This window comes from Zeugodacus cucurbitae, chromosome 4 (genome assembly GCF_028554725.1).
Source record: "Zeugodacus cucurbitae isolate PBARC_wt_2022May chromosome 4, idZeuCucr1.2, whole genome shotgun sequence".
Lineage (NCBI taxonomy): Eukaryota > Metazoa > Arthropoda > Insecta > Diptera > Tephritidae > Zeugodacus > Zeugodacus cucurbitae.
This window is the reverse complement of record NC_071669.1, coordinates 52,121,803-52,139,115: the sequence shown is the minus strand read 5'-3', so window position 1 is coordinate 52,139,115 and position 17,313 is coordinate 52,121,803. Positions and strand designations below refer to the sequence as shown.

The window sequence follows — 17,313 nt, the reverse complement described above, 5'->3', positions numbered from 1 at the left end:
TAACGCTTAAGCTATCAGATGATAATATGTATGTATATAGGTATCCACATTACTACTCACAATTATTTAATATTTTTTTGGTTACCATTATAAAAAATTAGATATCAAGCATCTGATAACTACAGCCTTACATACACCACTTATTCAATATGAATATTTGAGTATTTTTACCTGCGTTCAATTAATCATATCAATACTTTATAGTTACAACAGTAACAATGCCAGCATCACAGATGTTGTACATTTTTACCGTATCATATCACAGATTATACTAGTATATACAATGTATTTTGAAAAATTTCAAATTACAAAAATAAATATTGTAAATAAATAGTTGTACTCATTAAAAATTACTGATTTTAGCTTTGTGTAGGAAAGGTATCAATGCATTCAAAGCATATTATATAAAATTAACAAAAAATAAATATATATATATATATATGTATATGGATGCATAATTATTAATTTTATGAAAAACAAAAAAAAAAAATAAACACGATAATAAATAATAAAAATTGCATTATACACTACCATTTGCAGTGTTAATCTTAAATTTTAGGAATTAAGATAGACGAAATACTATTTTTTGAGCAAAATTAAAAATATGGGCTTTTTTTGAGTAATTGTATGATTTACAATCATAAATAAATTATACATATACATATGAATCTCAAATGTGTACCATTAATGAATACTGGCTAACAAATTCAATAACTGGTAAACTTATACATTTCAAATTAAATGTTATTTTCGTACTTTTTGTTGTTTTCTTTTGTGTGTTTTTTTTTACAAATTTCTTAAACAGTATCTCTCATGTTAAGGCGATGGACAGTTTGGAGAAAACAAAAAAAAATTTAAAATAAAATAAAATTTTTCAAATACATTAGACTAGCCACTTAATCTTTAGTTTTGGAGTTAGTATAACTACACTTTCATCTATATAAAACATACTTAATAGTTTCACAATCGTAAAATTTAATTTACGATTATCACAATAAAAGTTTTTTAGAACAAATTTAATTTCGACCATAATTATCATACAAATATTAAACATATGCTTCTTTCTTCGAAGTGTACATAATAAGATGAAAATGTGTTTAAGGAAAAAAATAGAAACTCCTATACTTAGGTTGGCGAAAAATTCGAAAAATACATAAGTGAAAAAAATATTTGAACAAATTTTTCATTATAATCTAATGGTGTTACAAAGAAAGAGTCATGTGTATAAAAACCATATACCGATAATGTTAAACTTACAATTCTATGTACTTTGAGATTATCAAATACTATAAATACCATTGGGAGTACTATATATGAAGGTTTTGTTGTTAGTAATGTGTGCAAACAGAAGTAGAAGTTACTATGTTTTAGGTTAGTATATGGAAATATTACATACAATTGAAAATAAACTTTGAAAACAATGTCGTAATAAGAAGATAGTTAACAGCAATAATAAATATAATAAAGCAGTGAAATAATAAATAACAATTGTTATAGTGACGCACAAAACATTGGTGCATATAAATATAAAAATATTTATATATATATATAAAAGTGTTTATATAATTATAGGTATTTCAGCATAAAAGACAATACAATAGTTTGCAATTTAACATTTTAAAATATTTTTTTTATTAATAAATGGAAATATCAATATACAATCTTCTTCGGATGTGAACGCGCAAGATTAATGCTGCAAACACGCAAACCGGTTGTGTTGTCGCCGTCAGTTGTTACAAATTCACTTCATCAAACATGAGTTAGATGTCCTTCACATTATACACTTTTCTAAATCCTTCCACACACACAGACACAGGCATATTAGTGCTGGTACGTTCCATATTTCCATTATTGTATACTTTCATTTGCTGCTCCTGCATAAATCTTGATTGAAGATTGAAGATGATCATGTTGTATTTTTGATAATTGATAATTTCCGACTTAAGAGTTTACATCTATGTATGTATGTATAATTCTTCATCAAGACGATTCCACTGAATTAATTCTTTTTTCCATCGAAGTCGTCTACGCTGAAACCGCATTTTGCGATTTCTTTAAAAATTATTTAATTTCTGCATGTTTAGATCATTTAAATCTATTAAATATAATGATATAATCAATTGAAAGTGTTAATTTGCAAACATGCGTTTGCTATAGGGCCTGTCGTAAAAGTTGAATAATTGGTGATTATTTTCTTTCTATGGTTTAAGCATTGCATACAATACAATCAATGTACCACTTTAAGAGTACCGTAGCTTCTTTTCTTATTGTATATATTTATTTACTTTGTTGCATGTGCTGGTTTAAATTACTACGTGCGTGCTTCACTTTCACTGTTCAGTGTCGCGAGCGATGTTCCTCACGTCGATCACGATCTCTTTCCCGGTCCCGGTCTCGGTCACGTTCGCGCTCTCGTTCTCTGTCACGATCACGATCACGATCTGACGAACGATAACGTTCCTCATAATAGCTGCGTTTTGATGGTACATCACTGACAACTTCTGCAATTGCTTCGGGAGATTTTCGTGGACGAGCAGAACGACTGGAGCTACTTTATATTTGAATCAAGCGATGCAAAAATATTAGTTAGTTTAGAATATTTAAGAAAAAAATAAGTTTAAAAATCAATACAGAATGTAGTAATTTATAAGTTACCTATCATCGCGGTAGTGATCTGGAACGGGGCGTTCACGTTCTCTGCTTCTGGAGCGCTCTCTATACCTGTAAAATATTGTGTTTATTTTCAAACAGCCCTATATCTATAGAAGAGATGTTATGTTGTTATGCCAACTTACCCAGCTTCACGGTCACGATCGCGCTCACGTTCTCTTTCACGTGAGCGTTCCCTATAACGAGATGATGAACGTTCTCTGCGTTGTCTAGGTCGATGAGTGCGTTCACGAGATCGTGAACGTTCCCGCCGATTGTAACTTTTCGTTTCTATGCCATGCAAAGTGTCTTGCAAGGAGCTGATCAAGATCTTACAACGCTCATCATGCGCCACTTTCGATTGTTTTATGAGTGAAATGGCCGTGACCAGTGTTTCAATCGCACTGGAATACTCCCCAGCCGCCGCATCTGAAACGGCTCTGTAAGAAAATATATAAAAATTTTTTATAAATTTGGATATCTACATAACAATAAAGCCGTACTAATATGACATATTTTATGGCTTTCAAAGAACATTAACAATCTCAAGTAATATACATAGTATAACGAGTAAGATAATAAATTTACTATAATCTCACCTGGCTATAGCTGAGCTGCTCACAGTACGATTTCTGCTCATGATTTCTTCGAATTCAACTTCGGATAACTGGGGACCGATTGCTTGGTCAGGGAATTGGCCTTGTGGTTTCGCCGGAGCTGGTCCCGGCCATGGCCCACGTGGCGCACCTTGCTGAGCAAAATGTGGAGGGGGGCCATGTTGAGGTGGCATACCCATTCCTTGCTGTGGTGGTCCTGGTGGGCCATGTGGTGGACCACTCATGGGCGGTCCTCCTGGATGCTGCGGAGGACCACCGGGCTGAGCAAAGAATGCCGGATTAACATGCGGTGCCGGTCCACCAGGACCTCCATGGGGCCCACCTGGTGGACCGCCTGGGCCCATTTGGGGTGGACCACCAGGTGGACCGCGTGGTGGCCCTTGCATATGGGGCGGTCCCTGTGGTGGTCCTCCAGGTGGACCTTGAGGTGGAAAACCACCATGCATTGGTGGCCTATTCCAATCTGGACGTGGGCCACGGATTGGCATGCCTCCGGGTGGTCCCTGGAACTGCAATAAATAGAACATTTCAATATAAATATGTAATATACAAGTATATATAATTTAGTATTTAGAAAACTAGTAACTTCTGTTATTTAGTATAAATGTTAGGACCGATGCTTTTAGTGGGTGCATAGACAGGCATACAAACGTCAACTGTTCTCAGAGGCTGTTACAACGATATAAATTAATTTATCTGAATAATCTGAATGCTCTTCTAAAGAGTGTGTTTTTTAGTTGCATATGTTAATAGAAACTACATGAAATGAAAATCTTACCTATAACATAAAGACCGTTAAATATTTTTTATATATCCCTAGCAAAAATTACATATAAAAAATAATAAGAGTAACTTATGTGTACTAATTATTTCGAATATTGTGTTTCTTAAGACAATATTGTTATTGTTATACAACAATGTTACAAATTTATTTTAGTTTGTTTACCATTTGTGGTCGCTGCGGTGGCCCGTTTGGCGGACCCGCTCTTGGTCCATTTGGACGAGGCTGTCCTGTAGCTGTCCACTGACCTTGATTTGGCGGATAGCGTGGCGGTGGACCAGGCAATGGCTGTTGTGGTCCCATATGGCCGCCTCCTTGATGCATGGGCGCCTGCTTGTATTGTTGTACAAAAACAGTTTATATGCATGACGTTGTTGTGAATATTTGCCATTAACGCGTTTTCATAGTTTAAATATGTGTGAAAGAAGACGAATTTTTGCATCGAAATGGTGGCATAAAAACATGGAATAAAACAATAATAACAAATTTATGTATATGTATAGGTTTTGTTACAAACGTAGTTCTTTTTCTGTAATATTACAACAGATTTTAACTCTTTAAAGAAGTGGCAAGTAATAGAAAGTAAACAATTAAAAGAAGAAAATAAAAGTTGCAAGAGTAAACAAAGGTGTTAGATCATTTAAAGACTATGAGTATATTATATATTTTCATAAAAAACACCCATTATTTTACCAAAAAATCATGCATTTGTGTGTAACCTTACATAAAACAAAAATTAAAAACAATATATTTCTATAATATATAAGTAATCTGTACATATCTTTCGATAATTGGCATATAATTCAGATATATTATTTTAACAGATTCATTAACAAATGGAACCAATGAATAGTGGTGTGCAAAGAAAATAATTTATTTTGCTATTTCCTTACTAATAACATAAAAATGTCGAACATAATGTTAATATAAAAAATATTCACAGTAATGAGAAAAACATTCTTTTTTATTATTTACTAATAGTTGGTGAATGCAGACAGTTGCTGAAGTTAATATGTTTAAATGAAAATATTTTATATTAAAATTTTAAAATATTAAATTTTGTAAATGTAAACAAGTCCAATGTATTGAATAAACAAATTTTGCAAATATATATCTTAAAAGTGTCTACGAAAATAAAATAACAAACTTGCATAAGAACAGGGATTTTACAGATCCAATGAATATTCTATCAATTGAAATATTAATATTATATATAAGATACCAAACGGATTACATATACATACATACATATATTTTGTTACATTGGGTTAACATAAAATAAAATAAAATCTTAAATAAATCTGCAATTCGCAGTATTCTGAATAGTTCAAATAATTGTTCATTAATTACGTACATACATAAGTATATAAAATAAATAATAGATAATTAGAAAATCACAAAAATTACGTGGAGTCCAATATGGTAAAAGCTTAATAAATATTTAATTATTTACAAATTATCAATTGTACCATACAAATTTTGTCAAAGCTATACAAAAATCGTCTTATATACCAACATTATATATAGATATTTGGGCACATATTATTCTGTTTTTTTTTTTTCTTAAGTTTTTTTTTTGAATATTTTCTTAAGCCTGTACATATGTATTTCCACAGCCAAAGAATAATATAGCGATATAAGCAATCACTCATATTGAGTTTGCTCAAAAAAATTAAAAATAAAACCGGTTAAAACAAAGAAACCGTTTACTTAATCGACTAATTTTGGATTGGCATTCAGAACTACCCAGATAAACATGCCTACTTTTATTAGTTTGATTTAAAAATCGGATAATGAACAATATGTACAACAAAAAATATTAAAATGTATTTACAAGAAACTAAATATAAACAATTCAGCAATTTTTAAATAATATTTAAAACATGATTTATGTGCACATACCTGCATGCGTGGTGGTCCAGCATTTGGACCAACCGGTGGACCCTGTGGCATATGTTGTGGTCGATATTGGCTAGGTGCCATATTGGGATTAATCATACGTGGAGGATGACCTGGAGGCACACCTTGTCCACCACCAGGATGTGGAGGCATTGGTCCACCCACTCCCATATTTGGTGGTGCGGGACCACGAGGAGGCCCATTCTGTTGCGACGGTGGCACCGGCCGCGTCTTCTGCAAACTCTCGAATTGGTTAAGAGCCTGTTTTGTTGGATAGGTTACAACTGGTGCTTGACCATGTAACTCTTTTTTTGGTAGCCGTTCCAATACTAGTCGCAAACTAGCTTCTGATCCAAGCGATATAACACTGAATCCCTTTGATTGACCGTTAGATCTATTTTCAAAAAATTTGACCTCCTGAAAGTCAGTTACTCCAATTTCTCGCATAACATTAGCAATATCTTGGTCGGTTGTCCACTAAAACAAAAACAAAAAAAAAAACATATGTTTGTATAACAGAAATTTAAATTTTACAAGTTCTGGAAAATATATTTCTTTTAATAAAATCAATGTAGTATATATATTTATATTTATAGATATCATCACTTTCAGCGACTTCAACAATTAATTAACAGGTTAATATTGCAAAAATCTATGTAGCAACCATGAAATCAATCAATCAATATGCGTTAATATTACATTTGAGTTATTGAGTGTTTTATTTACTTAAAACATGTTTTAAATAAAGTTAATATTTATACTTAAAAAAAAAATTCAAAACATACCCAGGTTAAGTTGCCGACGTATAGTTGATAACGTCGACCCATATGATTAGGTGTTAAACTACCACCTCCTTGATGGTAAAGACCATTTGAGCCGCTACCGTTACCGGCTGAATCTCCTCCAACTACTGGCGCAGCATTTTCAACTGCATTTGCAGATACTGTCACACCAGCAGGAACAGATGATGGTTCCGCGGGACCACCGATATCATCATACAGATCGACACCTTCTGCTGCGAATTCCTCCTGAAACAAATAATAGTTATATCACGAAAGTAAAGTAAAAATTTATATATTTTACTCACTTGGTTCTGCGCGGCAAAATCTTTATCCAAATCTTCAGCATAAAGATCTAGCACGGCACCGTCAGCCATGGCTGATATTTAGTAATTTCAACTATTCTAAACAATTTAAACTGGCTCAACACCCAAAGCCGCAAAGAAATTTATATTTCAACTTAGTTAACAATTGTTAACAATTTTTCCTTCTCCTTTATGAGCAGCATTCAATTAAATATTATGTATGTATATTAGAAACGGTACGCTCTTTTTATACCAACCACACCGGCAAAAACGTGAAATTTTTTCACAATTTTTAACGTTTCTTTTTCACTTTTCTTCGCTTTTTAGCAACATTTTTTTAACACAAGATAATTTGCTAACTATAACCACGTACTTTTACGCGAACTTATTATATACTTCACAACTTTTACCTCTAAAAATTAAAATATTATGACTTCTCTGAATAACCCGCAGAAAAATATTTTCCTCAATTCATACCGCAATCGAATAGAAAATGGTGCACGAAAGCTGTGGAAAGAAGCGTAAGAAACAATGGCGACACCTGAAGGCAATTTCGAAAGTGCAAATTGTGCAACTAAATTGTGCTGCCGTATTATATTATTCAGTTATTGAATTATTTTAGTAATTGTTTAATAAAACTTAACACATTGAAAAATAAGTAAATATTCCTAAATAATAATTATTAGAAGTTAGAGAAAATGAACTGAGAGGTTTTATGTATGTCTATCTAACATTTAATAATTAATTTTATATCCGAAAACTCTCATAAACAAAACAGTCTGGCGATTTTTTGGGAAAAGATTTGCCACCACTCATTTAATCCTCAATAAAATTGTAATAAATTTGCATTTGCAAACATCACATAGTCAACATATTCACATATTTCCAAAAAAAAAAATGGTTTAACTTATTGGACAAAGTGGAGAAAGAAAGCCGAACTTAACAATAAAACAACCAAAATTTATAATTGAATTTTGAATAAAAGAGTAAAGTTCTATTAACAAAATAATAAATCCGAAAGTGTATATGTAATTCAATATTACTGTTTTCATTGGGATAAAAGAAAAAAGTGTACATTTGTCGAATAGACTAATAACGGTGGGAGAAAGAAAAGTAGCATAAAGGAAGAATGTGGGACTCCTCGGTGTTCCTAAGCACACTTACACCGAAGTTTTATGTGGCTCTGACCGGAACATCGAGTCTTATTTCCGGATTGATTTTAATTTTCGAATGGTGGTATTTTCGTAAATATGGCACATCTTTTATAGGTAAAACAGCAATTTTGATGCACCGACAATTTATTAATTAATACTAATTTAAATACTATTATATGAAGAGCAAGTCTCTATAAACCACATTAGTCCATGGATAAATGGTAGTGATGCACAAACTGAAGGCAATGGGAATGGAAATGGCAATGCAAATGGAACACCAGGAAGTTCCAATAATCAGACGGCGGGCACAAGCCAGCAAATGCCAGAATGCAAAGTTTGGCGGAATCCATTGAACTTGTACCGAGGAGCGGAATACCAACGATTCTTTTGGGCTACCAACAAGGAGCCACTAACTTATTATGACATGAATCTGAGCGCGCAAGACCATCAAACTTTCTTTACATGCGAGGGTAATTACAATTCCAGATATGCCATTAATGTACAGTAATTTCAAACATATACTATTTAATGTAGGAGATGCGAGAAAAGAAGAATATGAAATAATGCAAACAGCTTGGCGAGAACGTAATCCAGTTCAGCGGATAAAATCTGCTCATAATGCGCTTGATATTAATCCCGAATGCGCACCCGCGTACATACTTTTAGCTGAAGAGGAAGCCACAACAATTTTAGAAGCAGAGAAGATTTTAAAAACTGCACTTAAGGTTGCTGAAATAAATTATCGAAGATCACAGGCAACTCAGCATCAAGGTCCCTTAGCTGAAGCTGCACACCGCCGTGATACAAATGTCCTAATCTATATTAAAAGACGACTAGCGATGTGCGCACGGAAGCTAGGAAAGCTAAAAGAGGCTGCCAAAATATTTCGTGATCTGAGCAAAGAAATTCCTTCTATCATGAATGTACTAAATGTACATGAAAATCTCATAGAGACTCTACTTGAGATGCAAGCCTATGCCGACTGTCAGGCAGTATTGGCCAAGTACGATGATATTTCCCTACCTAAGTCGGCGACTATTTGCTACACGGCAGCATTATTAAAAGCTCGTTCTGTAGCAGATAAATTCTCGCCCGATATAGCCTCAAAACGTGGTCTGAACACCATTGAAATGAGTGCCGTCGAAGCAATTCATCGAGCTGTTGAATTTAATCCACATGTACCAAAATATTTATTGGAAACAAAACCACTTATTTTACCACCAGAACACATATTGAAACGTGGCGACTCGGAGGCTCTTGCTTATTCGTTTTTCCATTTGAAGCACTGGAAAAATGTGGAGGGAGCAATAAATTTACTTCATTGCACATGGGAAGGCACATTTCGTATGTTACCATATCCGTTAGAGCGGGGACATCTATTCTATCCATATCCGACATGTACAGAATGTGCAGATCGCGAATTACTACCCGCCTTTCACGAGGTGTCGGTTTATCCCAAAAAAGAATTGCCATTCTTTATTTTATTTACAGCGGGACTTTGCTCTTTCACTGCACTTCTTGCTTTGCTTACGCATCAGTACCCTGAACCGATGGGAGCGCTTGCACAAAATGTGCTTCTTTATATATCGTATCCATTTCAAATATTAAAAGAGCGCGTTGAAGCATTATGGCCATGCAATTTTCTTCATCAACTGACTCGAGTTTAAAATCCATATTCATAAAATGCTAACATAATTTAATATTGTAAGACACATTAACAAGTTGGTGAATGAATCAAGATGTCGGACCTACACTTAACTTGAGATTTTTTTTTTAAATTGCTCGATACTAATTTTAAGTTTTTTTTTGTATAATTCGAAATTTTTTATTTTATTTATTCAAATAATGTTTACGATTTGTTTGCTTAAAGCAACTACTTATATAAATGTGTTAAATTCAGAGAATGAATTAGCAATCTCAAGTCAATATAAAGTTATTAACAGCATACTTACTGTGTATTTAATTTTGGTGATCTTCATTATAGATACAAACATTCAATATTTTGACTGTAGTTTTTTTTAGAACTTATTTATTAATAGTATACAATGTGGACTCGAGCTTTGTGCCCTTTGTGGAAGTTACATTAGTTGAAACTATTAACCGCTTCTTTTTTCGGAATGAAATATAATTTGTTGTAATAAATATTTAATGCACAAAGCTATTTCACGTTCAAAAATATCACGGCAGTACATTATTATAACTTCGGCTGCGCCAAATAAGTCGTGTTTGATAAATAAATATTACGTTAAAGTTGACAAATCGAATAAGATCCTTCACAAACATTACAACGTTGTAAATTAATATATCTAGCAGGATTAAGAGAAATGAAGAATCCGCAAATAGCATTTATAATTACATATTTTTTACTAAGTAGAAATTCATATGTATGTTCGATGCATTTTTCTAGGCAGTACACAAAAATACGATATAGTATGGATTCGGCCGTTATAAACATTTTTAAAATGCCCCTTAACGGATCCAATTTTTCTTCAACAAATTCTTGTGCTAATTTCATTAAGAAATCAAATGCTTGCTCTCCAAAAGTGTCTGCCATCATTGTTATTATATCTTCAAATTGGTCCTTATTGAAGACAAACTCATAAATCCTCTTTCCATAGTTGGACAAAGAAATTGCGACATTGTTGGGTAAAATAATGATTCCCAATCCAATTGTGGCGAGACTTCCTACCAGTAATTTGGAACTGTTTCGGGTTATTTTATATTGATCACGTAGGTATTGCTTGGAAGGCATATCACTAGCGATGCGTATAAGATCTAATTTTCCATGATTTGCACCACGAATACGAATTGTTTCTTTTGACATTTTATCAAACATTTTCCTTTGACGTCTACTTAAAGCCTTTCGGTACTCCTGAATTGTAATTTGTCGGCGGTCATTAACTTGAGTAGAAACCATTTGGAAATTTGTAACGGAATGAGTGAAAATGATCAAAGATGCTGCTAGTTGTACTAGATCCATTTGGGAAATCTCCTCATCATCATGATATTTCTACATAATTCATGTAAGTAGAATATAAAATACATAAATATTGTAGGTATGAAATATATGTGGTCTTCAAACTTACAAGTATTACATCCAAGATTCCATTTGCTACCCCAGTTCCAGATAATACAATTGAAGAAATGTTCATACCATTCGCCACTAACTCGGTGACCTAGAATTAGTTAGATAATATCTATTTTTATGTAATTTAAACATATGTACATATGTATGTATATGAAAGCAAAAAACTTAAGATAGTTTGAGAAACTTTACTACTGAGAAACTAATATTTGTCATTTCTTACGTTAGGATATTTATAACTTTGGTACGCACCGACGCCCAAACCTTTTAAATTATATTTTAAAGATCATTTATATATGTTTGTACATACATATACATATCTACATATAGATAAGTATATAATTTTCAAATATAGTTTTCATGCAAAAACTGCACAAGTGGGAAAATTGGAAAAATGTCTTCAAAGAGCACCACAATAAAAAAAAAATAGGTATTAATTCTCATATATGATATACATATGTATATATAATAACTCACCATTGATATCTCTTCGCCGGCAGCAGCAGCGGTTATTATGCTTTTAGAAGCAGTAGTTGCACCTATACCAACAACACTAGCACCAACACTTAGCCAAGCATTTCGAGCTTGTGAATTATTCAGTCCAATCGATTGTTCATGTTTTTTCCGATCTACTAAATTACATGCTGATCGAATGGCTGAATATGCAGCAGTGGTGGCACAAACAACACCGGATCCAAATATAATCGCCGGGGTGATCGTAAGCGCCATACCAGCTAACGGAATTGCTGCAGCACTAAATCCAGCTATAGCCGTGGCAGTGTCTGCGTAGCCTAGTGCTCGTCTAGTAATACTACCATTTGGAGTGATATGTACCTCCAACTGTGCACGTTCCATATAATCGTTTGTGTAAATACCATTTCGTGGCGCAACCAAAAATCCGCTCGGCAATTCATTCTTTAATAAATAGGTTTTCCAATTTTGATACACTCGTCCTAGTTCATCAATAAATATCATACAACAATTTGAACTATCATCATCACCTGAAAAAGTTATAACATACATATATGTACACAGATACATAGATTTAGCGTTAAGTAAAATAAATACAATTGTATGTACATACAGGACATTTTATCATGTACATACATATGTATTTATAAGTATAAAAATTTTCTTACTTATACATTTTCGAGTCCTAAAGACAGGATGACAAGAAAACACTCTAGCGTTTAAAGCCAAGTTTTCATCCTCACAATTAGCAACTAACACATAAATAATTGCGCTCACGGAATTCCCGTTAGTGTATTTTCCTATTTAGTAATATATAATATATTTACGTATATGTATGCTAAATTACATAATTCATATTATCTTAAATAGGATAGGTACCCACTTTGAGCCCAAACGCTGTCAAATATATTTTTGCGCATCTCTGCTAATCTGGCATTTCCTCTTTTTTGGTCAGGAATGAGCTGCTGTATTTTATCTGTCATCATTGTATGCTGTGATTCAGATAACCTATTGAAAATTTTGAAATTAACATAACGAATGAGTTAACGAGCATATTAAATAAAAAATGTTTTATAAAATATTAGATAGCTTTAAGAGAGTTATTCGTTAATATTTTCAAGTGTCAGTACTAATATCCTTTTAAGGATGTTTTGTTTAAGCAAATGTGACTTCATGTGTTTTCTTTTTAGTATAGGGTGTGGAATTTCCACCTACATTTAGCCAATACAATTAAATATCTCACATCTATCTAAAATTATTATATATATAATTATGTATGGTATATAATTTTCTGTAATAGGATTTACTAACAAGTCCCAAATCATTTTATCATTAAAGCAACTGTTGTTTGCGAATTCTTGCTGCACCTCCTCAACGGTTCGCATTACTCCTCTCCCTGCAAAATATTTAATTTTTATTAATAATAAATATTGTGCAGCTATACATATACATATTTATATTACACGATCCTTTGTACGCTTCAAAATTGCATTAAAGAATAACCGAAAATATTTCAGTTATTTAGGAATGCGAATTTATATTGAGAGCAATAGTAGGAATATATACATATGTATTTCTAATATTTACTTACCAGAACGTGAAGTCGTCATTATGTTGCATAACATTTATCTATTATTTATTTTTTATATCTTGTTGTTTATTAATTTCAAAGAAACAAATATGTAACTTTTTAATAATGCAATAGTAATACTTCTGTGCATTGATCGAATGCGAAAAGCTGGTTTATATAGCAGCGGTGATACTCCCTACTTCGTGTCATGCGACATGGGAAGATAAGGTTATCAGGTAATTCCCCTAATTTTATATTTCGTATTCGTGTCATGTGACAGGCTCACCTGGAACAATGGTGATCATTTGACCGTTTAAGCAGGATATACACTTGCAGACATGTCTGAGCTAGATGTCCAGTATAGTCTACCGTCGCATCATGTATAGGCGGATATGTATACCAAATTCTAAGTCTGCAGACAAGTATGAACAAAATCGAAATGTTTAAATTTTCCTGCTCGTTTTTGCGATGGGTAGCAACGTGCAGACAGATCCCATTCTTGCTTTAATATTGCATTGGGATGTTATGTGTGCGTCTTGGCAATTATTGAAAAAGAATTTCGGCGGGAATTTATTGAAGCCTTCAGTGGCGAAAGTTATTGGAGATAATAACAGAATTGAAGAACGGACTATGTGACAAAAATGATGTACATATACGTGAAAGCCTCGGTATTTGGTATTAATTAGTTTAATTTAATTTGTTTTATTCAAATATTCCTTATCTTATGCCATACATAAAAAATGATACAAGAATGCAATAAAAAAACTAATTTACAATTTCTGTGTTACAGACAACAACGACTTTTACGCTGGTTTCTATCAGTCGGTCTTTGTGCATTGTGATCCCCAATTCCAGGCTAATTTCGAACGTATTTTTATTTTTAATTTTTTTAAACATATTTGACAATAGTTGACCGTTCTTGATCAGATCAATTATCGCAGTAGTTCCGGTTTCCTAGACCCCACTGTCATATGGGAACGGAATGATTGCAATGCAACCGTTTATTGTGAGCTTATTCTAAAAAGCAAGAACAAGCAAAAATCTAAAAGTCAAATATTGTTTATATTTTTCTTGGCGGAACTGTTGACAATATTGTAGCAAAATTAATATCTCAAAATGGCATCAGGATTGGAGGCCTATATAAATCATACAGTGTCTATAATTACCGCAGATGGGCGAAATTTTATTGGTACACTAAAAGGCTTCGATCAAACAATAAATGTCATCCTCGATGAGTCGCATGAGCGAGTCTTCTCTACTACATCGGGCATCGAACAAATTGTGTTGGGACTACATATTATACGTGGTGATAATATAGCTGTAATTGGTCTCATAGATGATCAAATTGATTCACGGCTTGACTTGGGTAACATACGTGGAGAACCATTAGGTCCAGTAGTTCATTAAGGATTATTATCAATTACATACAATAATAAAGAAAATACTTATTCCCAATTAAATAATAAATCTTTTATTATTTTCGTATTTTTGCATTTAATAAAATACTTTGTTGATTCGTTTTATTCTATATCTGTCTTAAATTTAATTTCTATACAATCCAAAGTATCCAAGTCGACTACAGCAATGCTCTGAGTTTTCGAAAAGCTAGGTACACAAACTAATCGCGTGGTTTGATTTTTTGAGCCTTTGTGTATGTCGGTTTCGAATACGTCACAATTTCCAGCGAAATATACATGAGGACATTCTTGCAAAATAAGAGGGTCTGTGTCAATATATGGGTAACATGCAAGGGTGTCAGGTGCTGTTGGCGCTAAATGTCCCCAAACTAATGTGCTTCGTAGCGCTTCTAACGGCTTCTCTATCATTGTACATCTAAGCAAGTCATTTATATTCTGTCCAGAACACCCCACAATTGTAGTATTATCCAATGAAAAAGCATATGGGTTAGGGACACTACGAAAAGAAGCACTCTGTGAAGCCTTAGGGAACATAAATTGATGGAATGGTTGTTGAGGCAACATGAAGTTGGCTGGATCATGCGCTCCCGGCATTACGTCCATAGATACGCTTTTCGACCAACTAGCAAACCAATTGTCAATAGAGCGAATTGCTTCTACTGCTCCATTATTTTCGTTGTTGCGAGATTGTAAAGATGTAGTTTGAATTTCCTCTGCTGCTGTGCCAACTGAATTTCCCGCCACAATAACGCGAACTATTTGGGAATTTGGTTTTCTAAACATGTTACCACATAACCAATGTTGAAATATGTTAAGGGCGTCGATACAGTTATCTACACCTGTACAATTAATACCAGATAATAGAACAACTTTTCGTCCATAGCCTTTATTGGACAAAGGCTTTTGAGGGCCTGCCTCATAATATAGCATTTCTTCGACGTCGAATCGACCATCTTCCTCAATGCTTCCCAGTACAGCACAAACTATACCCGACGCCATCAAACGACCATCAACTTTACCATATAAACGCACTCGTTGGAGTTCATCTTCAAGAATTAACTTATCTTCAAGTTCGGCATAATGTTCACGAGGTGGCTGCGGGGCAAGTTGGTTCTCCTCAGAAATTTCACGCAATATACTTGGCTTATGAGCTTGATGTTTGTAAATTGTACCTATAATAATACACGTTTCTGTTTGCTCCTCACGCAAATCACAAAGTTTCTTTACGGTGTAATTGTTGCTCCAATGTTCCTCCACTAGTGGCAAAAGGAGAGATGTCATCTCTCTTAATCGATGAGCATAAAAGTGTGAATATTGTTTGTGATAATCGAAAGAAGTAAGACGAAATTTGCTGGATAAATCCTCGTAGACCGAATTGCTTCGAGATAGCATTGTTAAGGAATAAAACTAATATATGAATATTTATCGATGAATAACTTAAGCACTTTATAGCAGAGTTTAATGAAAATACAATTCGTTTCTGTTCATAGCAAATTAACCGGGAAATTGTGTTCTTCTTCTTCATTTTTTAAACCATTGATTCACAATTGTTGTACCCAGCTGAAAACAGCTGTTCAGTTATCAAATAAAAAGGTTAAGTATTTGGATTGCAACCTGATTGGGTTATGTCAGTTTCTATAATAAAGTAAATATTTTAATTAAATAAAAATGTATCGAAAAATTACTACAAATCTTGTCAGATTTGCTTCGAAAAGCTTGCCATCTAATAATGCGAGCATAATAGTGCGATCAATGTCGGCAACGCCCGTGCAATCTAAATCAAGTGATAGCTGGGATTTGTATGCATCTGTTCTTGTGGAACGTTTGCCCATTGTATCAAAAAGTTTCAACGCCATAGAACGAGAATTCCAAGAGCAGCTTTGGCGCATAGAATTCGAGAATAGCCTAAAGTCAGATCATGAATTGAAACATGAACGAGATTTAAAACAAAGTGAACTAATCAAAAAGGGAAAAATGGAAGTGGACCTTGATGATAGCGCCTCCAAACAGACTGCACAAGATTTGAAAGATGCCTACTCAGAAGAGTTGAAAAGCTTTCAATTTGCCCTACGCTCTACTTCTGACGATGCAACTAACAAAACTAATTCAACAAACCGCTGTTTAGAAGACACCTTGTATCTGGTTATCGAGGAATCATTAAGCAAAAAAACGGTAAAAATGTTACCACAAGGTCCAAGACTTGATGGTGAGACCATGCGTCAGGCAGCAGAACGAGTGCTACGCGAAAAATGTGGTACACAATTGGATGTTACTTTCTATGGGAACGCACCGTGTGGATTTTACAAATACAAATATCCATCAGAAATGCGTAAAAATAGTATTGGAGCTAAAGTTTTCTTTTACCGAGCATCCCTACATGGTGGTAATGTCGATACCGAGATTACGAAAAAATTCGAATGGCTGACTAGGCCAGCATTAGAGGAAAAACTACAAAAATCCGAATATACAGAAAGTATTCAAAAGTTTTTGTTATAGAATAAATGTACCTAAGTACTCAAGAAAGTTAATAAACACTAATTAAAATCAATTTAGTACTTTTTTTTTTACTATTATCACATGAACAT

General features: G+C 33.5%; 6 protein-coding genes across 10 annotated transcripts; 3 read left to right on the top strand and 3 right to left on the bottom strand.

Moving 5' to 3' along the window:
- Positions 1 to 1,900: 1,900 nt before the first annotated feature.
- LOC105210383 (cleavage and polyadenylation specificity factor subunit 6) lies at positions 1,901 to 7,550 on the bottom strand. 4 transcript variants are annotated; one of them, XM_011181294.3, is made up of 8 exons: positions 7,034 to 7,550; positions 6,732 to 6,974; positions 5,950 to 6,423; positions 4,213 to 4,380; positions 3,249 to 3,775; positions 2,796 to 3,089; positions 2,656 to 2,721; positions 1,901 to 2,548 (listed from the first exon to the last, which is right to left on the bottom strand). In XM_011181294.3, the coding sequence occupies exons 1-8, from the start codon at positions 7,100 to 7,102 to the stop codon at positions 2,338 to 2,340; spliced, it is 2,052 nt and encodes a 683-aa protein (XP_011179596.2). In that variant the 5' UTR covers positions 7,103 to 7,550; the 3' UTR covers positions 1,901 to 2,337. The 4 variants fall into 4 exon arrangements, with proteins under 4 accessions (XP_011179596.2, XP_011179594.2, XP_011179595.2 ...); XM_011181292.3 differs by having other exon boundaries at positions 1,901 to 2,551; positions 7,034 to 7,548; XM_011181293.3 differs by having other exon boundaries at positions 1,901 to 2,551; positions 4,213 to 4,377; positions 7,034 to 7,548.
- Positions 7,551 to 7,856: 306 nt separating this feature from the next.
- Positions 7,857 to 10,131, top strand: LOC105210384 (protein ST7 homolog). Its single transcript, XM_011181297.3, has 3 exons — positions 7,857 to 8,298; positions 8,367 to 8,654; positions 8,719 to 10,131. Exons 1-3 carry the CDS (start codon positions 8,160 to 8,162, stop codon positions 9,849 to 9,851), a joined length of 1,560 nt encoding a protein of 519 aa, XP_011179599.2. The 5' UTR covers positions 7,857 to 8,159; the 3' UTR covers positions 9,852 to 10,131.
- A 51-nt stretch (positions 10,132 to 10,182) lies between these two features.
- Positions 10,183 to 13,492, bottom strand: LOC105210392 (uncharacterized). 2 transcript variants are annotated; one of them, XM_011181310.3, is made up of 7 exons: positions 13,332 to 13,492; positions 13,052 to 13,136; positions 12,624 to 12,748; positions 12,409 to 12,540; positions 11,747 to 12,270; positions 11,271 to 11,360; positions 10,183 to 11,194 (listed from the first exon to the last, which is right to left on the bottom strand). In XM_011181310.3, exons 1-7 carry the CDS (start codon positions 13,363 to 13,365, stop codon positions 10,430 to 10,432), a joined length of 1,755 nt encoding a protein of 584 aa, XP_011179612.2. In that variant the 5' UTR covers positions 13,366 to 13,492; the 3' UTR covers positions 10,183 to 10,429. The 2 variants fall into 2 exon arrangements, with proteins under 2 accessions (XP_011179612.2, XP_011179613.2); XM_011181311.3 differs by lacking the exon at positions 12,409 to 12,540.
- Positions 13,493 to 14,229: 737 nt separating this feature from the next.
- LOC105210390 (U6 snRNA-associated Sm-like protein LSm8) lies at positions 14,230 to 14,787 on the top strand. The gene has a single exon (XM_011181308.3). The coding sequence runs from the start codon at positions 14,427 to 14,429 to the stop codon at positions 14,715 to 14,717; it is 291 nt and encodes a 96-aa protein (XP_011179610.1). The 5' UTR covers positions 14,230 to 14,426; the 3' UTR covers positions 14,718 to 14,787.
- Positions 14,788 to 14,830: 43 nt separating this feature from the next.
- Positions 14,831 to 16,259, bottom strand: LOC105210389 (DNA polymerase delta subunit 2). The gene has a single exon (XM_011181307.3). The coding sequence runs from the start codon at positions 16,118 to 16,120 to the stop codon at positions 14,831 to 14,833; it is 1,290 nt and encodes a 429-aa protein (XP_011179609.2). The 5' UTR covers positions 16,121 to 16,259.
- Positions 16,260 to 16,304: 45 nt separating this feature from the next.
- On the top strand, positions 16,305 to 17,276 carry LOC105210388 (39S ribosomal protein L46, mitochondrial). Its single transcript, XM_011181306.3, has one exon. The coding sequence runs from the start codon at positions 16,397 to 16,399 to the stop codon at positions 17,222 to 17,224; it is 828 nt and encodes a 275-aa protein (XP_011179608.1). The 5' UTR covers positions 16,305 to 16,396; the 3' UTR covers positions 17,225 to 17,276.
- Positions 17,277 to 17,313: the final 37 nt, after the last annotated feature.

Bases quoted from the DNA above. Each gene is read 5' to 3' on its own strand.
- LOC105210392 (XM_011181310.3), bottom strand. From the start codon at position 13,365: ATGTTATGCAACATAATGACGACTTCACGTTCTG. The intron at 12,749-13,051 runs GTTAGTAAATCC...AATTTTCAATAG, and splicing joins GATAAAATGATTTGGGACTT to GTTATCTGAATCACAGCATA. The intron at 12,271-12,408 runs GTAAGAAAATTT...TAACTTTTTCAG, and splicing joins TAGGACTCGAAAATGTATAA to GTGATGATGATAGTTCAAAT.
- LOC105210389 (XM_011181307.3), bottom strand. From the start codon at position 16,120: ATGCTATCTCGAAGCAATTCGGTCTACGAGGATTTATCCAGCAAATTT.
- LOC105210383 (XM_011181292.3), bottom strand. From the start codon at position 7,102: ATGGCTGACGGTGCCGTGCTAGATCTTTATGCTGAAGATTTGGATAAA. The intron at 6,424-6,731 runs GTATGTTTTGAA...TTTTTGTTTTAG, and splicing joins ACGTCGGCAACTTAACCTGG to TGGACAACCGACCAAGATAT. The intron at 3,090-3,248 runs GTGAGATTATAG...ATTTTCTTACAG, and splicing joins AGCAGCTCAGCTATAGCCAG to AGCCGTTTCAGATGCGGCGG.
- LOC105210388 (XM_011181306.3), top strand. From the start codon at position 16,397: ATGTATCGAAAAATTACTACAAATCTTGTCAGATTTGCTTCGAAAAGC.
- LOC105210384 (XM_011181297.3), top strand. From the start codon at position 8,160: ATGTGGGACTCCTCGGTGTTCCTAAGCACACTTACACCGAAGTTTTAT. The intron at 8,299-8,366 runs GTAAAACAGCAA...TATTATATGAAG, and splicing joins ATATGGCACATCTTTTATAG to AGCAAGTCTCTATAAACCAC. The intron at 8,655-8,718 runs GTAATTACAATT...TATTTAATGTAG, and splicing joins AACTTTCTTTACATGCGAGG to GAGATGCGAGAAAAGAAGAA.
- LOC105210390 (XM_011181308.3), top strand. From the start codon at position 14,427: ATGGCATCAGGATTGGAGGCCTATATAAATCATACAGTGTCTATAATT.